The sequence below is a fragment of the Babylonia areolata genome, chromosome 26, assembly GCF_041734735.1.
Source record: "Babylonia areolata isolate BAREFJ2019XMU chromosome 26, ASM4173473v1, whole genome shotgun sequence".
NCBI classification, from domain to species: Eukaryota; Metazoa; Mollusca; class Gastropoda; order Neogastropoda; family Buccinidae; genus Babylonia; species Babylonia areolata.
Window position 1 is genome coordinate 7,968,008 of NC_134901.1, and position 22,260 is coordinate 7,990,267.

The window sequence follows — 22,260 nt, forward strand, 5'->3', positions numbered from 1 at the left end:
TACAAATGTTCATACTGTGCACTAGTTGAAACTAAATTACCAAGGTAAACACAGTGAAATCAAACTCAGATTGGTGACTTTGACAGTGTATTTTCTCCATGTTTAACCTTTTTCTGTATGTTAGATTCATGTGCTGTTCAAAAAGGAAGGTACGGAGTATGCTTTGACAAAAATAGTGTAGCACAACTCATTCAGTCATTGAGTAGTGATTATCGCGTGTACTCTTATTCTTCATCAGTTCATGACTCATTTGCACAGTGTGTGATGTAAATTGCTATTGTATAATGAAAAATATAGCTAAGTCATCAGCTTAGTGGATAAATGTTGTTGTTTTTTCATCATAACATACAGCCTATTGATTGATGAGACTTTACGGAAGACACTTGATGGCTTCTACAGATATGCTTTGATTTGTTTGAATCATACCTTTACATTATTTAATCTTTAAAACACTTGAAGTAGATGAAATTCAGTGGAGAGCCTAAGCCAAGGTTCTCACATGGTTATCTATAAGACTATAGTATGTGATTTTTTTTGTCAATTTTTTGCAATGTCTGTTCTGTTGATCCATTGATTCAAGTCAGCTGTATCATCTCTAAAATGAACTTCACATATGGTCATGTTGCTCATGCTCACAATTCCAACGTGAAATATACATTTAAAGACAGATATATGTTCAAATAATCAAGAGATCACATACAAAAAGTTATAGTCTCATTCCAATATGAATTAATTGGTTGTTCACTTGTTGCTTCATTATTTTTATCTTCATAACTTTCAAAGCATAATTATCTGACATATATTATGTCAGTAAGCCAGTTGCTTGAATAAAACAATATTATTCCACTCCTACACTTGTTGTGCTAACTCTTAATTGTTGTTACAACTCTTGTTTAAATTGAATTAATACTAATAGTAGTTATGGAAAACATATAGAACTCTCTGGCCATGTCATCGGCATGGAAGGGTCCAGAATTAATTTGGTGCTACATGGCAGTCACAACCAGGGTTGCCTAAAGAAGAGATTACAAAAGTTACCACAAGGCTAACTTCATATGGGGGAAAACTTCTGCCTTGGCATCTTGAGACTGTTGCTTCTGATAGTTCAAAACTGGCTTGCACCAACAAAATATACAGTAAAGACATTTGAGGAAGACTGACACCAGCATTTTCAGCTGCTCCAGCTGTGTCTGTCCCTGCCCTGACTGCTGGCTTTTAAGTTTTACCTGTGCTGTACCTGCAGCCACATACTGTTTGCTTTGCTTAGGGCTCCAAAGCCACAATATAGCCTATAGGTGTCCACTGTTGTTGGCACAATGCAGCGTTGTCATCCTTGGTTCCTGAGAGACCACCATGATGACTAATATGTGGTCATGATTGATTATAATAATAATAATACTGTACATTTATATAGCGCCCTTTCTCACTAAGAGCTCAGGGCGCTTTACATGAAAGAAAAATATTACAAGTAACATAAAACATTCATGGCCACTCTTTCTCAAAAACCCCTCCCCCCACTCACACTCTCCCTTTCCCACTCTACATACATCCAAAGTGAGCTGACATGGGTGGTGTTGGAGAAAAGGGGGCTGAGAGTACTTATATATGATTATATATGTGACTTTGATCTTTAACTAGATGTTTTTATCTTAATGTTATATTATGGTATGATATATATGTACACAATTGCAACTTGTCATATGTAAGGATGTTGCCCATATGATTGATTCGTGGTTGATGATTGTTTGATGATCAATTACATTTTCTTATGTTCGCAGCTTAGCCCAATGTAATGATGATGAACGGTGTATGTGAGCTTGCACAGGCATTGCCATGTGCTGAAACAGCAGTTTACCATATTGAGGTGCTAAAGAAACCACTCAGGTAATCACTTATCATCATTTATCATGTTTATTGTTATAATTTATATTAAATAATTATTTTTCTTTTTTATGGTATCTTATTTCCTGCATTCATGTTTTTGTGCTGTTTTGTTCTAAAGACACAAATTTTAGTAATGAAAAAAAGTGATTAATTAATATCCTATCCCTAGATGGATTTTCTAGTTTTACTTTAGTTGTTAAGGTTTTTGTTTTGTTTTTTTATGTGAAAAAAACATAATCATTTTGTTCAGATTCTTTTTATTTTGGCACTAAGTCAGAATCAGTAAGAAATGATAAATTATGTAGTATACCGTGTGTGTGTGTGTGTGTGATACACACACGTACATTATCACACATGTATGTATGTCAGGATATACTTGTTAATCTGGAGCTGAATAAAATCTGCTTACAGGCCTCACACATAATGCCAGAAATAACATTACTGGAGTTGTTGCAGATTATACCCAACAGTTCTGCTAGGCCATCTCATCATATTCTTGTTCTTCAATGATGAGAACCATCCCATCAAAAATCAGTGAAATTAAAATTAAATTGTAACAGTCTTATAACAGTGATTGTATCTATCTTGCTGCTTGTGATTTCTCCAGATTATGTAAGTTCACTTCAGGATATGCAGTATAAAAAATATAGGCTGGTTCATTGGTTGCAATAGAACTTTGTCTGATTAGTGTAAAATGTAATATGATAACTTAAGGTTGCATTATCATCATGTTTTAATCAAGAGCAAAAAGCAAATGGTAAATTTACCACACTGACAGGGCTTCTGATAAGTTACTTAAACATCTTGGGACCCCCAGAGATACCGTAATTCTAGGGTATCCCAGACTACCTTCAGAGGGTCACTCTAATGTTGAATTTTTTTTATTTTTTTTTTTATAAAATCTGCATTGCAACGCATAAGTATACAAAGGCAAACATACATTCTAGTTATAATCATTCTGGTTTCAGGGCCAAGAAGCAGTGGAAGAAAATAAGTCATCTTTGGAGCGGACGATTCTTGCATTAGACTGAAGCTCTGATATATGATTTTCATTCTTTTTACATGTTTGTTCAATAAATTTTTACAATCTTCCATGGACCCGCTTGAGGAACATTGAGTGTGTCTTTTCCATTTTCAAAGCACCAGGGACACACAGTTATGGGTTATCAGAAGTGCTGAGCTGATGATGAAACTTTCAATAGCATTGACTGACATCAATATTAGCAGTGACAGCATAAATACTTGTTCAACCACTTCTGCTCCTGCTACTACTACTACTATTTCTACTACTGCTGGTACTTAGCAACTGAATGCAAAGGTACACCCTGTTCATTGTAACCCTTCCATGCGTGCTGGTTGTTTTCAGTGTGATTGGAGACAGCGTGATAAAGGACAGGGTGGGGCAGCTGATACACAGACACAAGTGTGTGTATGGAGACTTCACCATCACAGAGTTTGATGACCAGCTGCTGTCCGACAATGTCCTGTCTGTTTCTCTGTCAGACTCTGATCATCTCATCTTGGACAGGAAGGTATGTATTGTGGATTCTGTACAGTGCAGAATCTGCATTGATTTAGTACTGATGGGAAAATTCATGATTTTCTACTTTTCATTGTCTTGCTGGTGTGTCACTGCTATGATAATATTGGGCCAGTTGTTTTTTTTATGTTTTTTTAAATTTTTTTACCTGATTTGTGTGTATGATATGTGAGGCTTGCATGCACCTACATGCTCAAATTTAATGATGATCAGACTGGTATAGCTTCTGAATGGCAAAGTACAGCGTATATAAGGTGATCAATAGCATTAACTGATTCCATGCTTTCATTCATGAATGGTAGTTTAAATCATCCAGTGAGTTTTGTCATCTTAGCAAAAAAAGGTTGTTGCTTTTCCAGATACTGCTATCAACTGTTGTTAGTTGTTGATAGATATTTCAGTCAGAAAAACAACTTGGTGGTTGTCTCTGGAGGAAGTTTTGATCAGGTATATCAAAATCATCTGTATTAATTTTGTCATATTCACCATTAACCATATACTCTGCTCTAAATTTGGAATAAGTTTACCTGTTCAGAGAATGGCTCACATGCAGACATGCATGCATGCACTCAGACATACACAGTCATGCACACACACACACACACATGCACAAACACATGCACATGCACACCAAAACCCACAACCACACCCACACCTACGCATGTTTATTCATCTAAAATAACAATTGTGGATGGACGTTAAACAAAACACACACACACACACACATACCTACACACAAATGCATGCACACACACACATGCATGCACACATGCATACACACGCGCACGCACATGTGCACATGTACACATGCACATGCACGCGCACGCGCACACACACCAACACACACACACACACACACACACACATACACACCCATCAACACACACACACACACACCAACCCCCTTCCTCCCCCTCTCCTTCCCCCCCACACACCAGACTCACCTGACAGGTGGTGCATTGTCTGGCAGGGAGTGGACCTGAGCCAGGCCCAGGTGCAGCTGCACGTGTACACCCTGAACGAGGAGGAGGCAGGCACGGAGGAGCTGGACGAGGAGCAGGTGTCCATGGCCAGCCAGTGGATGCTGCCCTCCGCGCATTTCCACGGCCACTGGGAGAGTCTGGTGTTTGATGAGGCCATCAAGGAACGGGTGGGTCAGCTGTGTGTGGGTGTGTGACTGCACCGACAGCCACACTCTTTCTTTCTTCTTTCCTGTGCTGCAGTTGTTGGCTGCTGTTCCCATGTTCACTTACATAGATATATCTTTATCAAAATAGTCAGCAAGAACTATGGATTGCTTCAATAAAATCATGATTTTGACAGCATGCAAAGGCATCTTGGTTTGAGCTGTGACTCAAAGGGCCAGACTAAAGTGCATTGACAAAGATCTTCTTAACTCTTTCATCACCAAGTTTCTGTGTGGAAAACTCCCCCCAGTGCCAAGTATCTTAGCTTTTCATTACATTGTGAAAAATGATCCTTTTAACATGCCCCTTTGATGTCGACTACAATCGCCTATGATGGTACACTGTCTAGTCACCTAAACTAGCTAATGTCACCTATGGTGGTGCACTGTCTAGTTACCTAAAGTCGCGTATGGTGGTGCACTGTCTAGTTACCTAAAGTCACCTATGGTGGTGCACTGTCTAGTTACCTAAAGTCACCTATGGTGGTGCACTGTCTAGTTACCTAAAGTCACCTATGGTGGTGCACTGTCTAGTTACCTAAAGTCGCCTATGATGGTACACTGTCTAGTCACCTAAACTAGCTAATGTCACCTATGGTGGTGCACTGTCTAGTTACCTAAAGTCGCGTATGGTGGTGAAAGTGTTCATGATTCGTATCTACTTATATGCTCAAAGAAAACTTTGGAGGAAATATCAGCTACCATTTTTGGCACCCTCTCTTTTGTATTTTTGGAAGCAGACATGTGTAAGTCTGGTAATGAGCCCCTTCAGCTTGTTTTCTGGTTTCAAAATTGGCCAGTCTCCGAACATGATAATTACGTCTCAGCATCAGTACACGTCACAGTGTTATGTTCTTTCCTGTATGTTTGGTTGCAGTTGCTGAACTACGCGACAACAACGTTGCTGTTCTCTGACAAAAAAGTCAACAGCTCCATCATTTCCTGGAATCGGGTGATACTTTTGCATGGTGAGCCCACGCGTAGTTTCATTTAGCTCTCTGTCCTCAATTTTTGTTGTTTTGTATCTCCTTTCATTTTACTCTATTCTGTTCATTAAATGACGTGTATTTCAGTAAATATTTTTAATGCAAAGATTTCATGAACGGCTTTGGATCATACCAGTTTGCTTTTAAAATTTAAATCATATCCTGAAAATGAAAGAAAAACAAACAAAAAAAACACCACTTTTGGTGTATACATGATACAGTTATTTCTTTTGCAAACTATCTCACTGTCTTCATAGTTTACTTTGATCACATATTTTGTTGTTTGATTTATCATTTGGCTTCTCTGCCTTCTCTCTATCTCTCTTTGAACTCAGTCCTTCCATATCTACTCTTTCATATTTGTGTGTGTGTCTTAGTCTTGTGGTTGTATGGTTTTTTGTTTGGTTCCGTTTTTTTTTTTTTTTTAGGGCATGTGGGGGTGGGGGCGGGAGGGATGTTGATGTCTGCTTTGGACTATATTCACTGTCTTAACATTTGTTTTTTTGTGTTATGATTAGGAGTTATGCATGTGTGTGTCTGCGTAAGTTAAGTATATGTCTGCGTATGTGTTTGTAGATATTTATTTGTGTTTACTTTTGTATATTCCAGTCTGTCTATGCACACATAAAAATGATACGAGAGTGCATATGCATGAAGTTATGATACATATTATATGCACGTGTATGCATATGCATTTGCTTAAGTCTGTGTACAGTGTGCAGATAAATACTGCTTTTTATCTCTATCACTTCTGACACATTTTGCTGTGCTCTACGCTGAGAAAAATTCAAGAAAAATGTACAGTTCATGCTTGTGATCTTATTTTAGTCCTGCTTCTGAACATATTGAAAATAAATTAGAAAGAGTATATATAACCATTTTCGGTGCAGGAACTCCCTCAAAAGTTTTCTGACTTCTTCACAGGCAAAATATCATGCATTCGTGAGAAGCTTCACTCCGTTGTGTCTCCTTCTTCACCCGTTCAAGAACGCGTGTACAGTGGTCCTGTTTTACATTGTTTCCAACCGGTTACTGAAGATTTTGTGAAGAAAGTGTGTCTGACCACTTGTCCGAAATCCTGTGAGCTTGACCCTGTCCGTCTTCTTTGTTGGTTGAATGTATTGATATTCTACTGCCACATATTACTCATGTCATCAATTCTTCCTTACTGTCTGGTTGTTTCCCAGAAAGCTTCAAATCTGCTGTTGTACGTCCACTCATCAAGAAGCCATCTTTGGATCATAATTGTTTGAAAAATTATCGACCTGTCTCTAATCTGTCATTTTTATCAAAACTGCTAGAAAAGATCATATTGTCTCAGCTCTTAGCTCATCTGGAACAAAATGGTTTACTTAATTCCCACCAGTCAGCTTATAGACGTGGTCATAGTTGCGAAACAGCCCTTCTTAGAATAGTGAATGATCTGCTTTCGGGATTTGATGAGGATAAGATATCTGTTCTCGCTCTCTTAGATTTGTCAGCAGCTTTTGACACTATCGACCACTCTATCCTCTTGAACAGACTTAAAACTTCCTTTGGTATTCGTGACACTGCACTAGCATGGATCACATCTTACCTGTCAGATCGCACACAGAAAGTATGTGTAAATGGTAGATACTCCAGAGTATCTGCCTTGAAATATGGTGTCCCACAGGGGTCCGTCCTAGGTCCTGTTCTTTTCGTGCTGTATGCGGCTCCTGTGTCGGATGTCATCAGTCATCATGCGATGTCGCATGAGAGCTTTGCTGATGACACACAACTTTATCAGTCGGCTTCCATAGCTGAATTTGATGCACTGGTGACTCAAACACAGGAGTGCATTGCTGGCCTAAAGGACTGGATGACTCTCAACAAGCTGCAATTAAATGATGATAAGACTGAATTGATGATAACCTGTCCAAAGAAGTTTCGTCAACATCCTTCCTTTCCTGACTCTGTTCTGATCAATAGCACACCTGTTTCACTTTCTCCCTCTGTTCGCAGTCTTGGTGTAATCCTAGACCAGTCTCTTTCCTTCCAACAGCACATTTCGAATATCTGTAAAGTTGCCTATTTGGAACTGCGTAGAATCAGCTCTATCCGCCACTATCTCTCAACTGATGCAACCAAGACACTTGTGTGCTCTCTGGTTCTCTCAAGATTAGATTACTGCAACTCTCTTTTGGCCGGCCTTCCCAAATATCTGTTAGACAGACTCCAACGAATCCAGAATAATGCTGCCAGACTCATTTGCAGAGCTTCTAAATTTGACCATGTTTCTCCTCTCCTTCAGTCTCTTCACTGGTTGCCTGTTTCTGATCGAATAGACTATAAGCTATCCACCCTGACCTTCTCTGCAGTCAACGGATATGGCCCCAAGTATCTTTCTGAACTCATCCATATCTATACCCCGTCTCGCCAGCTCCGTTCTTCCTCTGATACTCGACTTCTCAGGATACCTCACGTTAGAAGTAAGACCTATGGACACAGATCGTTTTCTTTTCAATCGCCAAAGACGTGGAACAAGCTCCCTGATAACCTCCGTCATTCTGATTCCCTCGCATCTTTTAAATCTCGTCTCAAAACTCACCTTTTCCCTTAGCAATAAGTTCAATTGTGGCAGGTCCACTTCCTTTGCATTAGCTGTGCTTGACTATGTGTGTATACATATGTATGTGTACATAACTACATGCATATATATGAATGTGTATTGTGTGTGCGTGTGTTTATGTACGTTTGTGCCTGCCTATGTGTGCGTATGTGTTAGGGTAGCTGTTAGATACACATGTATGTTAAAATGTATGTATGCAGCGTGTGTGTGTGTGTGTGTGTGTGTGTGTGTGCATGTGTGTGTGTAGTCACATTTTGGTGTGTGTATGTAACATAGATATGATGTATTATGTTAACAAAAGCGTTTTTGTAAAGCACCTAGAGCAGATTTCGGGATAGTGTGCTATATAAGTATCCATTATTATTATTATTATTATTAACCATATTATATTCTGACTATCAAAACTCCCAGAAATAATGTTGTTTTTTTTCATAATACAACTTACACACACACCCGCGCACTCACACAAGCATGCACACACACACACTTTTGATCATGAAATACTTCCATGAAATACTTTGCTCACAACACACACATATAATACAGCAAGAGAGGCATCACAGAGAAAGAGAGACAGAGACAGAGGGAGAACAGTTCGCAGGTACACCTCTCCCCTTCACTGGCGTAACTGTCACACACCCGCACACCACAGGCCAAGGAAGATCAAGGGAGATAATTCTTCCTCACCCTATTGCCCAGCAAACATTTGTGAAATGCTGGGTTAAAAACAGAAACAGGGTGTTATCTGGACGCACAGCACATGTCAGCACAGCATTGGCACCATATGTATTATGATTAATGCTGTATGTCAGCAGCACAGTCAAGGGGTTAAACTTGTGCTTGAATGTGTACGCTGTGTGTCAACAGAGCAATCAAGGGGTTAAACTTGTGCTTGAATGTGTACGCTGTGTGTCAACAGAGCACTCAAGGGCTTGAATGTGTACGCTGTGTGTCAACAGAGCACTTAAGAGGTTAAACTTGTGCTTGAATGTGTACGTTGTGTGTCAGCAGAGCACTCAAGGGGTTAAACTTGTGCTTGAATGTGTACACTACATGTGAACAGAGCACTCAAGGGGTTAAACTTGTGCTTGAATGTGTACACTGTGTGTCAACAGAGCACTCAAGCGGTTTAAACTTGTCCATGAATGTATACACTGTATATCAGCAGCACAGCTGAGGGATTAAACTTGTGATACAATGTGTTCCTGCGTGGGCAGGTCCCCCGGGGACAGGGAAGACAACCCTGTGCAAGGCGCTGTCCCACAAGCTGTGCATTCGCCTATCGCATCGCTTCACCTGCGGCCAGCTGGTGGAGATCAACAGCCACAGTCTCTTCTCCAAGTGGTTCTCAGAGGTGGGCGGTCCTCCTGGGTCTGACTGCCCTGTTCAGTGTCAGTCCTTGTGTATACCAGTTCACATGCTGTCACCATCACTCATCATTGCACAACAGCCAAATGCTTCAATCTGAGGGTCCAGGGTTCGAATCTCTGTAACGGTGGCTGGTGGGTAAAAGGTGGAGATTTTTCCGATCTCCCAGGTCGACATATGTGCAGACCTGTCTGTGCCTCTTTCCCCTTAGTGCGTATATGCATGCAGAAGATCAGACACGCACGTTAAAGATCCTGTAATCCATGTCAGCGTTCAGTGGGTTATGGAAACAAGAACATACCCAGCATGCACACCCCGAAAAACAGAGTATGGCTGCCTACATGGCAGGGTAAATAAACAAAACGGTCATACACGTAAAATGTTACATGTCTGTATGAGTGTGTATGTGTGTGTGCCTGAAATCTGATTGAATGACACAGGAAAGGAATGATGAGCCCCCAGTGGCAACCGTCAGTCAGCTCTACCCAGGTAGGCAGCCTGTTGTGTAAATGACCCTGAGTTTGTAGAACGCTTAGAGCTTGGTCTCAGACCTAGGATAGGCGCTATATAAATATCCATATCAGTCAGTCAATCATTGCAAAAGCTGGTGTGGATCAGGATTCCTTTCATGAAGAAAATATTAAGCCATACAGGATACACATCTATCTAAGTGTAGATCTGACATACCTTACAAAAAAGTTAAAGGGGAAAAAAGGAAGAAGGAAATAGTGACTTGAGCAGATCTAGCTGTAATAGCATGTCTTGCAGCATCATGTGCCACTTCTCATGTAGTCTCAAGCGTGCCATTTTTGTTCTCGTAGTTCCAGCAGCTAAACTTTCATAGAATCTTCCTTTTTTTCTTTTTTCCTATCTTTTGTTTGAACTGATAGGTTTTGGTAAATGTCTTTAACTGGTCAAGTCCTTAGACAAAGCAAGGACGTATGGTTTTGAGGGATTCTTTTTCAGCCTTCAGTTTTCTGTTATCCAGTCTGGTTCTGTTCAACCCACTAATGATAGTTTTACTTCTAGTTTTTTTCAAATCAGTGTAATCTCCATACAGTTGTCTTTTTCTAATCTTTTTTTTTCAACTGCAGTCTGGGTTGGTTTGTGTTGGGTTTTTTTTCAACAATAAGGTGGTCATTGTCCAAGAAGAATGATAAAAGTAGGGTGACTGAGATTATTGTTTTGTTTTCTATTTCACTTAATTAGAGCACTGTACTGTTGTTGGCGATGACTTCGAGGTCAAAGATGTAGGTGGCATAAGCAATTTCTCACTGAAAATTTTCCATCTGCATATGCTTGCTGTGCTTTTTGTTGCTGGATGTGTTCTTTGTATTGATCTGTATGCATTTGTGATGATTTTGGTGTGCTTTTCGTGATACTGGTTCCCTGGTGTTTATTTTTGACAATGGTAAATGTGACATGCTTTGTTTTGCTGTGATTTGCACCTGTGTGATTTGAGACTGTGATGGTGCCTGTATCAGTTTACATATATATATTTTTTCATTATGTCACTTAGTCTAACATATGTATATTTTAACAATTGTCATGTGAAACTGTGTATATTTAATCTTTGTACATATTTTACGACACTTAGTCTTAAATTTGTATATTTTATTGTAAAGCACGGTGAGCCCCATCTGAGATGGGGGTACTGCGCTATATAAGCCTACATTTTATTATTAGTAGTAGAGCAGGTGTTTGCTTTTTTTTTCCCCTTACTTTTGTATTCAATAATATAAGTTGGACTGTTATAACTGATAACTTTTCCTTGTGTTAAAAAACAACAGCAAACAAAAAACGCAGGATGGAGAGGATTTCAAGTTAACGAATCATTTGTGCATATGTTTGTCCATGATTACAGAGTGGCAAACTAGTGACCAAGATGTTCCAGAGACTTCATGACTACATGGTGGATCCTCAACTCTTGGTCTGTGTCCTCATTGACGAGGTGAGAGAGAAAGAGAGAGAGAGTGTGTGTGTGTGTGTGTGTGTTATATGTGTGTGTGTGTTTGTGTGTGTGTGTGTGTGTGTGCCTGAAATCTGATTGAATGACACAGGAAATGAATGCATGAGCACCCAATGGCAGCCATCAGTCAGCTCTGCCAAAGAAGGCAGCCTGTTGTGCAAATGACCCCGAGTTTGTAAAGCGCCTAGGGCCTGGTCTCCGACTGAGGATAGGTGCTGTATAAGTATCCATATCAAGTCAAGTTTTGTTGTTGTTGGTTTGTTGTTGTTTTTTTGTTGTTGTTTTTTGCCTGTGTGTGACACTGATAGGTTTGTTTTCCACTGATCAGACTTGCACGTCGATCCAGTTTGGATTTTTCACTTGGTTCAAAATGCGGCAAACAGTATGTGTGAGAGAACCTGTTTGAAAATGCCACTCACCGTCGTGCTTTTCTTCAATGTTGCAAGTTGGATAACCTACTTCCAGAAGGTTATCAGCCATAGCTACTTTCGTTTTCACCGCATAGGTGGATAGTAGTTTGCACAGGACAGGAATTGGACTCCCTGCCGAGACGGCACTAGTGAGTCATGGTAAGTATGTAATTTTAGGAAAAAAATTTCCTTTTACAGACCCTGTAGTAAAGAGGCTTTGAGAAGAGAGTGACTGGTCAGAACACCCAGTTCAAAATCACAGGTTTTCTAAAGGTGGGCCGAAGTCAAGCTTGCAGTTGTCAAAATGCTGATCATGGCGGAAGTTGATCACTCCGTGACGCATGTTCGACTTTGGATGCTGCTGTGAAAAACAAATGGCACACGCCGGCACTCACATAAACGTGCACACACACACACACACACACACACAGACATGCACATACGTAGCTTGCACACACATGCACGCTCGCTTTCATGCACACATCACAAGAGGTAGAAGGGCATAACACAAGGGTATTTTTCAGGTGGAGAGTTTGACAGCAGCCCGAAAGAGCTGTCTGAATGGTAATGAGCCTTCTGATGCTATCAGGGTGGTGAATGCCGTTCTCACACAGATCGACCAGCTGAAAAAGTAAGTTCCTCTGACCATGGTCTTCATTCTGGCTTGGTTTTGGTCCTGTTATTTGTTGTAGTTGTATCTTTAGAATTAGTTGTAAAACTTTTTTTTTTACTAATTGCTAGTTTAGTCATTTTCTGATTATCATTTTCATAGTCATTTTCAACTTAAATGTAGAAGTTTGCTAAGACAAATCACATATGTGTTTGGAATATATAAAGAGAAAGACCTATGGTATTTGAAAATTATACAGTGTTTTCACGAAACTATTAAAAAAAAGAAGGGGGTGGGGGGCAGGGTTGGGGGGAGGGAAGGAGGAGCCCAAACTAAAACACAAACACCTAAATGTGTAACACTTTTGTCATGATACTGTTTGTTGTCCGTCCACCCCGGGTGGGCAGGTTTCCCAACTGCCTGATCCTGACGACCTCCAACATCACGGGGGCCATAGACCTGGCCTTTGTGGACCGGGCCGACATCAAGCAGTACATCGGGCCCCCCACGCCCCCGGCCATCTACAAGATTTACCTGTCCTGTCTGAATGAACTGATGAGGGTCAGTGCTCTTCCCCCCCAGACCCCCCGCCCCCACCTCCCTCCTCTCCCCACACCCCCAGCCAGCTACAAGATTTAGCTGTCTTGTCAATGCACGAGCATGTGTGAATATATGATTATATGTGTGTGAAATGCAGCTCTGTGTTTCATTTTCATGCTATTCTTGCATGTGTATGTACATATTTCCCATGTTTTCAGATCTACTTTCTTCCTTTTTTTTTTTTTTATAGATGACTTGGTGTAAGAAAAAAACCAGAAACAGTTGTAACTCAATTTATTATTGAAATTTATATTCCCCCCCCCCCCCACCCTCCCCCTTGCACACACAGAGAAAAAAAATATACATCGACACTGACAGATTTATTGATATTGAGGTGGATGAACATAATCAAGCTGTATTTCATGATAAATCTACAATTACATGTTTGATTTATCAATTTAAAGGGGACGGATATATAAAAAGATATGAAAAGAAAGAAAAAGACTAGTGGAAGAAATAAAAGAAAGCAATAAAGGACAAAAAAAGTGTCACCAGTAAAACAAAAACAGTTCTAGAAAATTAGGGCAGCAATAGCGGAGGATTACCATGTGTTCTGTCGTGAAATTATGAACCTGAACAACAACAACAACAACAAAAAGAGAAGAAAATAAAGGTACGATTGAACACTTGAACCTGTATATCAGAGTCGAAAGCAAACTGACTTTCCCCAGGGCCAAAGTGCATTCCACATTTGACGACCAAAATTAATATTTATACTTACGTGTTCAGCGCAGCAAATTGATTACTCCATTCCAGGAGATAGCACCGTTATAATCATGTCATTTTCATGTATCTCAATTATTTAAGACAAATTCCAGGAGATAGCACCGTTATAATCATGTCATTTTCATGTATCTCAATTATTTAAGACAAATTCCAGGAGATAGCACCGTTATAATCATGTCATTTTCATGTATCTCAATTATTTAAGACAGATTTAAGTTTGCTGTGAAGAAAAATGATGTTGCCTTCTCCTGGAACACATCGCAACATGCTGTTTTCTCAACATCTACGCGGACCGATGTATGCAACTGAAAATAAGCGTGTGCGAGAGAAAATAGAGTCCACATTTCAACCAAATAAATGTGTATCTCGCGCTTCGTACTTTCTGGCCCCCTTTTGGTATGTTAAATGTGATGTACAGTTTTATTGGGTACACTACAGTTTAATTCTTCTGCAATGTTTTCCTTGGGATTTCTTTCTTTTCCTGGACTATGTCTGAATGAACTGATTAGGGTCAGTGCACTCCCCTCCCTCACCCCCACCCTGACCCCCCTTTTCTGTCTGTATGTTTAATCATACTCTCGTCACTCTCTTATCCAAACCTGATGAATATATATGTATTTTTTTTAATGTGTGTTGTGTAAAAGAAGAGCACGAGACATTCCCATTGAATAGATAAGTAATTGTGTATTGAATAGAAACATAATCTTGTAATGTTTCTCATTTGTTTTACATAGATTTTGGATCAGCAGGCAAACCATTATGAAGCAGACCACTTGGGACTTTGTTTTATGGAACACTAAAAAAAAAATTTTTTTAAAAAGGAAAGTGGGTGGGGGGTGCAGACACAGCATTCCCAACAATGCATCAGTGAAATGGATAGCCCTGGACTGTGTGTTCCAAGCCTTTCCTGACTTAACACACCCAACCCTAGGGGCTGAAAAATCACAACCCCATGGGATTTGAATCCATGTCCTTCCTGACATCGGTTCACAATCTTAACCATTAAGCCACAGGGGCTGTACACTAACAGTATTGCAGCAGTCAGACATTGCCGAATTCAGCCATGATTTTACTCGCTCAGTATGTCATTACAAACGGACCTGAGACTGAGTGAAGCTTCAGTTCAGGCACGAAGATAACTCAGAGGAAGAAAAGATATGTCAGGGCTGGGTGTGAGATCTGAAACTAGAGACAGCCAGCTCCAGTACACAGCATACTTGGCAGTTTCTGCTGAATCAAGCATCTGACATTGGTCAGTCTTTGGAAAACAATGGTAAGCAGTCTGCCATGCTGGCTGATGTTTGCAGTCTTCTTCTTCGTTCGTGAGCTGTAACTCCCACATTCACTAGAATATACACGAGTGGGCTTTTTTGTGTATGACCATTTTTACCCTGCCGTGTAGGCAGCCATACTCCGTTTTCGGGGATGTGCATGCTGGGTATGCTCTTGTTTCCGTAACCCACCAAACGCTGACATGGATTACAGGATCTTTAACGTGCGTATTTGATCTTCTGCTTGCGTATACACACGAAGGAGGTTCAGGCACTAGCAGGCATGCACAAATGTTGACCTGGGAGATTGGAAAAATCTCCACCCTTTACCCACCAGGTGCTGTTACCGAGACTCAAACCTGGGACCCTCAGATTGAAAGTCCTCTCGGCTATTGCGCCCGTCTATGTTTGCAGTAAAAGCCACATATGGTAGAGTGTGACTGTGGGATTTCTGTGCAGAATAAAAACAGGTCAGTTATTGTGAAAGTTGGAGCTTAAAGTTTCATACTTTACTCTGAAAAAGTTGGGGGGAAGGGGGGCGTATGGGGGGGGGGGGGGGGGGGTTATGATAAACTGAGAGACTGATCCTGATGCTTCCAAGGCTTTCCAAGTGTTCATTGGAGCTCAGCTGCTATGGGCGAACATGATCAAACTTTACTCCAATCAGGGACAATGATTTATTCATGCTTTTGTATGTCAGGTGGGCATCATCCATCCTGCCCAGCAGCTTCTGGAGTTACGGGCCCTGGAGGTGATGAGGTTTGTGGAGAACAATGCCACTCGGCCCAGTCTGCAGCTGAGAGACATCGCCATGTGAGTGAGCCCTTTGGAATCCTTCCGGCTGAGTGCCTGTCATCAGAGTCTTTATTTCCACTGCTGACAGTTCTTTACTTAGCATGTAAAGTTGTAATACCACATTCCGTTTTGTCTCTAACCTGTTCCGTGCCTATAAGCTGTCAGCTGATGTCAGATAAAGTGCTTCCCCAGTGCCATCAAGCCATCCACTGACGGCATGCATCTGTTCCAATTTTTACTTCATCCAAGTTCGGTTCAAAGAGCACAGGTAGATTGAACAGTTAGTTTGATGTGTCTGTGGTATAAATATACTATGTAAATGAGTATGCATCCTCCGAAAAAATCCTTTCTTCTCGATAATGATTTGCTGACTGGAAGCATGTGAAAGGCACATGGAAATGGTTTTTTCCTCACATGCAAAAAAAAAAAAAAAAAAGGTGACAGAAACTTTGGTAAGCAGAGACAGCGGACTTGCACCACTTTGCAGGCTGTGCAAATGATTATGGATAGGAACGATGATGGCGATGGATCTCTCTCATCTGATGGTTCATTAGAACATGAAGGTGATGACAGCAACAGTACATAACTGACAGCAACATTGGACACTTGTTGAGTCAGGTTATGGAAGCAGACAGCGGGGTTGAGCGAGTGACAGTGAGGGGGTCAGAGTGCGTGCCTGTGATGCAGGAAGGGGGAGGAGGAGGAGGAAGGTGAGGAGTGGTGTAGGCAAGAAGTCATTGGCCATTCAGGTGACATTGAGCAGGGTGTGGTTGCGGACGTCCGTAAAATGTTGCTTTCACTGTGTACTGCCATGGAATGGACAACGGCCAGTATTACTCGATTGTACATGAAACCCAGGGTTGAAAGTGCAAATAATGTGAAAGGTGTTTTGATTTTTTTTCCATCCTTTCTGTCTTTCATCGCATGATTGACATGCCTTACCCACACGGAAGTGTGTCATTACAAATCACTGGGAACGTTGATGTTTTTGACTTTTTACATTCATTATATGTTGCTTCTCTTGTTTAATTAATGACTTTAATTAATAACTGTTTCATTGTGACATGAATCTGACTGCAGGAAGAGTGAGTGTTTCATTGTGACATGATTCTGACTGCAGGAAGAGTGAGTGTTTCATTGTGACATGATTCCTGACTGCAGAAAGAGTGAGTGTTTCATTGTGACCATGATTCTGACTGTAGGAAGAGTGAGCGTTTCATTGTGACATGATTCTGACTGCAGGAAGAGGTGAGGATTTCATTGTGACATGATTCTGACTGCAGGAAGAGCGAGTGTTTCACTGTGACATGATTCTGACTGCAGGAAGAGTGAGTGTTTCATTGTGACATGATTCTGACTGCAGGAAGAGTGAGCGTTTCATTGTGACATGGTTCTGACTGCAGAAAGAGTGAGGGACTGTTTCACTGCGACATGAATCTGACTGCAGGAAGAGTGGTCACTGTTTCATTATGACATGGTTCTGACTGCAGGAAGAGTGAGTGTGCTTCATTGTGACATGATTCTGACTGCAGGAAGAGTGAGGGACTGTTTCATTGTGACATGATTCTGACTGCAGGAAGAGTGAGGGACTGTTTCATTGTGACATGATTCTGACTGCAGGAAGAGTGAGCATTTCATTGTGACACGATTCTGACTGTAGGAAGAGTGAGCATTTCATTGTGACATGATTCTGACTGCAGGAAGAGTGAGCGTTTCACTGTGACATGATTCTGACTGCAGGAAGAGCGAGTGTTTCACTGTGACATGATTCTGACTGCAGGAAGAGTGAGCGTTTCATTGTGACATGATTCTGACTGCAGGAAGAGTGAGTATTTCATTGTGACATGATTCTGACTGCAGGAAGAGTGAGCGTTTCATTATGACATGATTCTGACTGCAGGAAGAGTGAGTGTTTCACTGTGACATGATTCTGTCTGCAAGAAGAGTGAGTGACGTTTCACTGTGACATGATTCTGACTGCAGAAGAGTGAGGCATTTCTCTGTGACATGATTCTGACTGCAGGAAGAGTGAGGGACTGTTTCACTGCGACATGAATCTGACTGCAGGAAGAGTGAGCGTTTCATTGTGACATGATTCTGACTGCAGGAAGAGTGAGCGTTTCACTGTGACATGATTCTGACTGCAGGAAGAGTGAGCGTTTCATTGTGACATGATTCTGACTGCAGGAAGAGTGAGTGTTTCACTGTGACATGATTCTGACTGCAGGAAGAGTGAGTGTTTCATTGTGACATGATTCTGACTGCAGGAACGTGTGAGTGTTTCACTGTGACATGATTCTGACTGCAGGAACGTGTGAGTGTTTCACTGTGACATGATTCTGACTGCAGGAACGAGTGAGTGTTTCACTGTGACATGATTCTGACTGCAGGAAGAGTGAGTGTTTCACTGTGACATGATTCTGACTGCAGGAAGAGTGAGTGTTTCATTATGACATGGTTCTGACTGCAGGAAGAGGGAGTGTGCTTCATTGTGACATGATTCTGACTGCAGAAAGAGTGGTCACTGTTTCATTGTGACATGATTCTGACTGCAGGAAGAGTGGTCACTGTTTCATTGTGACATGATTCTGACTGCAGGAAGAGTGGTCACTGTTTCATTGTGACATGATTCTGACTGCAGGAAGAGTGAGTGTTTCATTGTGACATGATTCTGACTGCAGGAAGAGTGAGGGACTGAGTGGTCGCACTCTGCGCAAGCTGCCCTTCATGGCCCATGCCATGTTCATTCAGGTGAGTAGAATCAAGGTGGTTTATTTTTTAGATACCCCCCCACCCCACCCCACCCCACACACACTCACACCTGTATAGGGTACATAAAATATTCAGTTTCTTTCACCATGATGTACGAGTTCTTAAAAAAATATAGACTGTATACTACAGACTTGTTTCCTAGGAATTCACAGATCTTATTTGTAAAAAGTATAGTCCGTACCTGGATCCACTATTTAGAGGACTGCACAGAATCCATACCTGTGAATGACAGGGCAGCGGACAGGTGGAGTGTTGACGGTGTGGTGAACCATTACAGGGTCCCACAGCCACTGTGGAACTGTTCCTGCACTGCCTCTCCAGAGCTGTGGACCAGCAGTTTCAGGACCAAGCACACCTGTCCACGTGAAGCCCTCACTGCAGTGTGCACAGGGGGAGACGGAAAAAAGGTGTTGATACCTGGGACCATGGACGTTCCACTGACCAGCGAGGACTGCTTTCTTCTTCCTGGCTGGTGTGACGTCCCGTGTGTTGGTTTGTCCATGTGCGGGTTGATGTGACATCCCGTGTGCTAGCTTGTTGGTGTGCAGGCATGAAAACTGCTTTAGAGGAAGGGGGGGGTGGGGGGGGGGGGAGCAGCAAACCCCCTGGAAGCTGAAAAGATTTTGTTGCTTCATAACCTAGAAATGTGTATTAAGGGGGGGGGGGGGGGGGGGGGTGGTGCATTCTGTGGATCTTTTTTTTTAACACGAAGTCTCAGGAAAAAAACATTGGAATTTTCGACAAGGTTTTTAATCTTGTATGAGTCCCACGGACACACACAAACACACACACACACACAAAAAAAAGGTCATAACATCTCAAAATCTTAAACTTGGCATTGAAATGTAAGCTTGTGTGAGGACCCTTGAGCTGAAGGAATTGTAGTGTTTCAAAAGCTTAAAAGTGAAAAAGGGACTGTAGCATTTCAACACTTCAAAAACGAGCACTAAAAGGAACATGTAGTCAAATATGTTGGATGATAGAAATCTTTCTTTTTTTTTTAGTGGAAAGAATTTTATCATAAACACCACTTTAAAAAATTCTTTAAAAATCCACATACTACTCACAGCCGAAATTCCAAAATCGCTTTGTGTTGAAGAGAATTTCACTCTTAACAGTGTTTGCGAGGGTGTCATAGCAAGATGATTTTGCCCAAACTTTGAGAATTTCACTCTTAACAGTGTTTGCGAGGGTGTCATAGCAAGATGATTTTGCCCAAACTTTGAGAATTTCACTCTTAACAGTGTTTGCGAGGGTGTCATAGCAACATGATTTTGCCCTAACAGTGTTTGCGAGGGTGTCGTAGCAAGATGATTTTGCCCAAACTTTGAGAATACAGCCCTGTCTAATCCGTTCACTGGTACCCATGACCGCCATGGTTGAGTGTCTTTGAGCACGTGACACAGAACGCTTTGCTTTCGTCTTCCAGTTTCCAAGCGACGTTGCCATTGTGATTGCCATCCTGTCCTCTGTCTAGCCAGCCCCACCTCCAGTCATTCTTCAGCCCTTCTTTGAGCCACTTCGCGGTCCCATGCTTTCTGATCCAGGACAGAATGCAAAGGCTTCGCAGACTTACTGAATAACATTGTTTGAACGCAGCAGGAAGTCAAGAATGGCTCGAGTGAGTCCAGTGGTGAACTTGGTTTATCTGTTTGAGCAGTGATGTGTTTGGTTGATAATTTTGAGCAGTGATGTGTTGCTTGGTTGATCAGTTTGAGCAGTGATGTGTTATTTGGTTGATCAGTTTGAGCAGTGATTGGTTGATCATTTTGAGCAGTGATGTGTTGCTTGGTTGATCAGTTTGAGCAGTGATTGGTTGATCATTTTGAGCAGTGATGTGTTGCTTGGTTGATCAGTTTGAGCAGTGATTGGTTGATCATTTTGAGCAGTGATGTGTTGCTTGGTTGATCAGTTTGAGCAGTGATTGGTTGATCATTTTGAGCAGTGATGTGTTGCTTGGTTGATCAGTTTGAGCAGTGATTGGTTGATCATTTTGAGAAGTGATGTGTTGCTTGGTTGATCAGTTTGAGCAGTGATTGGTTGATCATTTTGAGAAGTGATGTGTTGCTTGGTTGATCAGTTTGAGCAGTGATTGGTTGATCATTTTGAGCAGTGATGTGTTGCTTGGTTGATCAGTTTGAGCAGTGATTGGTTGATCATTTTGAGCAGTGATGTGTTGCTTGGTTGATCAGTTTGAGCAGTGATTGGTTGATCATTTTGAGCAGTGATGTGTTGCTTGGTTGATCAGTTTGAGCAGTGATTGGTTGATCATTTTGAGAAGTGATGTGTTGCTTGGTTGATCAGTTTGAGCAGTGATTGGTTGATCATTTTGAGAAGTGATGTGTTGCTTGGTTGATCAGTTTGAGCAGTGATTGGTTGATCATTTTGAGCAGTGATGTGTTGCTTGGTTGATCAGTTTGAGCAGTGATTGGTTGATGATTTGGAGCAGTGATGTGTTACTTCCCTTGCTGAGTCATCATATGACCCAGGCGAAGGACTGAGGAGGGGGGGGGGAGATTCTATGGATCTTTTTTTTTTTTTAACACGAAGTGTCAGGAAAAAAACATTGGAATTTTCGACAAAAGAGTAAGTTTTCATGCCTGAATGCAACATGGTTTTAGGGAATGTATGGACAGACTGAAGTAACTGAGACAATAGAGGCAAAAAAAGATGTGTGAAGGAATGAACTGGACTGACTGCGGGAGTGATCTCAGTGGCAAATGTGATAAGACTGAGTGAACAGGAGTTGAAAGATGTATATATGAAAAGAATGAGGTGCACGTGTGAGGGAAACATAAATGACTTTAATGTACAGAAAGATAGGACAGGACACTCCTTGTGTATCTTACCGATTTTAGGTTTGGTGTGGAACAGTGGTGTGAGAGCATTTAACTGTAATTTTTAGCCAGCTAGATACAACCTACCACATAACTTTATCTGGGATTAATAATCACGAGTGCTTAGTGCCCTGTTTTGGCCATTTTTCATGTTTTATGAGTTATTATGGTGACAGAAAAATGGAGCAGTGTCTTGTATCACTGGAAAGAGCAGCTGTGAGAGTTGGACGAGTGCACCACTCTGTGTTCCAACACATGCGACTCCCACCCCACCAGAACTGCTCCATGTCACTGAGTGAGACTTTACCATACAACACACGCTCTGACAAGAAGCTTAAGGGAGCAGAATTTCGTGATACCAATGAAGACCAAAGGATCAAAGCTTTGGCACACACAGACACACAGGCTGCCTTCAGAAGGTGATAGAGGCGTGCTGTTTCCAGTGACACTGTCACCAGTCTCCAGACACCAGCTGGTGATTGCTCCAGCCTCACAGCATCCTGTCCCGAAGGTGAGAGAAAAAAAGGAACTCCTGTAGGGCCAGTTCATGGGCCACACAGCCAGCCAACACATCATGGTTTTGAAGGCCACCCATCAACTGTACAGTAACAAAGTGTTGTGTAGATAAACAACTGTTTTGCGTAATGGCAAACACAAGTTGAAGCTGGAGGACATGACTGCATGAAAGAATCCAAAGTAAGGTGCTGATTGTCAAG

General features: G+C 41.5%; 1 protein-coding gene across 1 annotated transcript; it reads left to right on the forward strand.

Annotated features, from left to right (window-relative positions):
* The first annotated feature begins 1,759 nt into the window (after positions 1-1,759).
* Positions 1,760-19,249, forward strand: LOC143300661 (pachytene checkpoint protein 2 homolog). The gene is made up of 11 exons (XM_076614493.1): positions 1,760-1,884; positions 3,251-3,416; positions 4,395-4,574; positions 5,488-5,578; positions 9,404-9,540; positions 11,419-11,505; positions 12,458-12,564; positions 12,951-13,104; positions 15,841-15,953; positions 18,617-18,686; positions 18,985-19,249. Exons 1-11 carry the CDS (start codon positions 1,793-1,795, stop codon positions 19,072-19,074), a joined length of 1,287 nt encoding a protein of 428 aa, XP_076470608.1. The 5' UTR covers positions 1,760-1,792; the 3' UTR covers positions 19,075-19,249.
* The last annotated feature ends 3,011 nt before the right edge of the window (positions 19,250-22,260 follow it).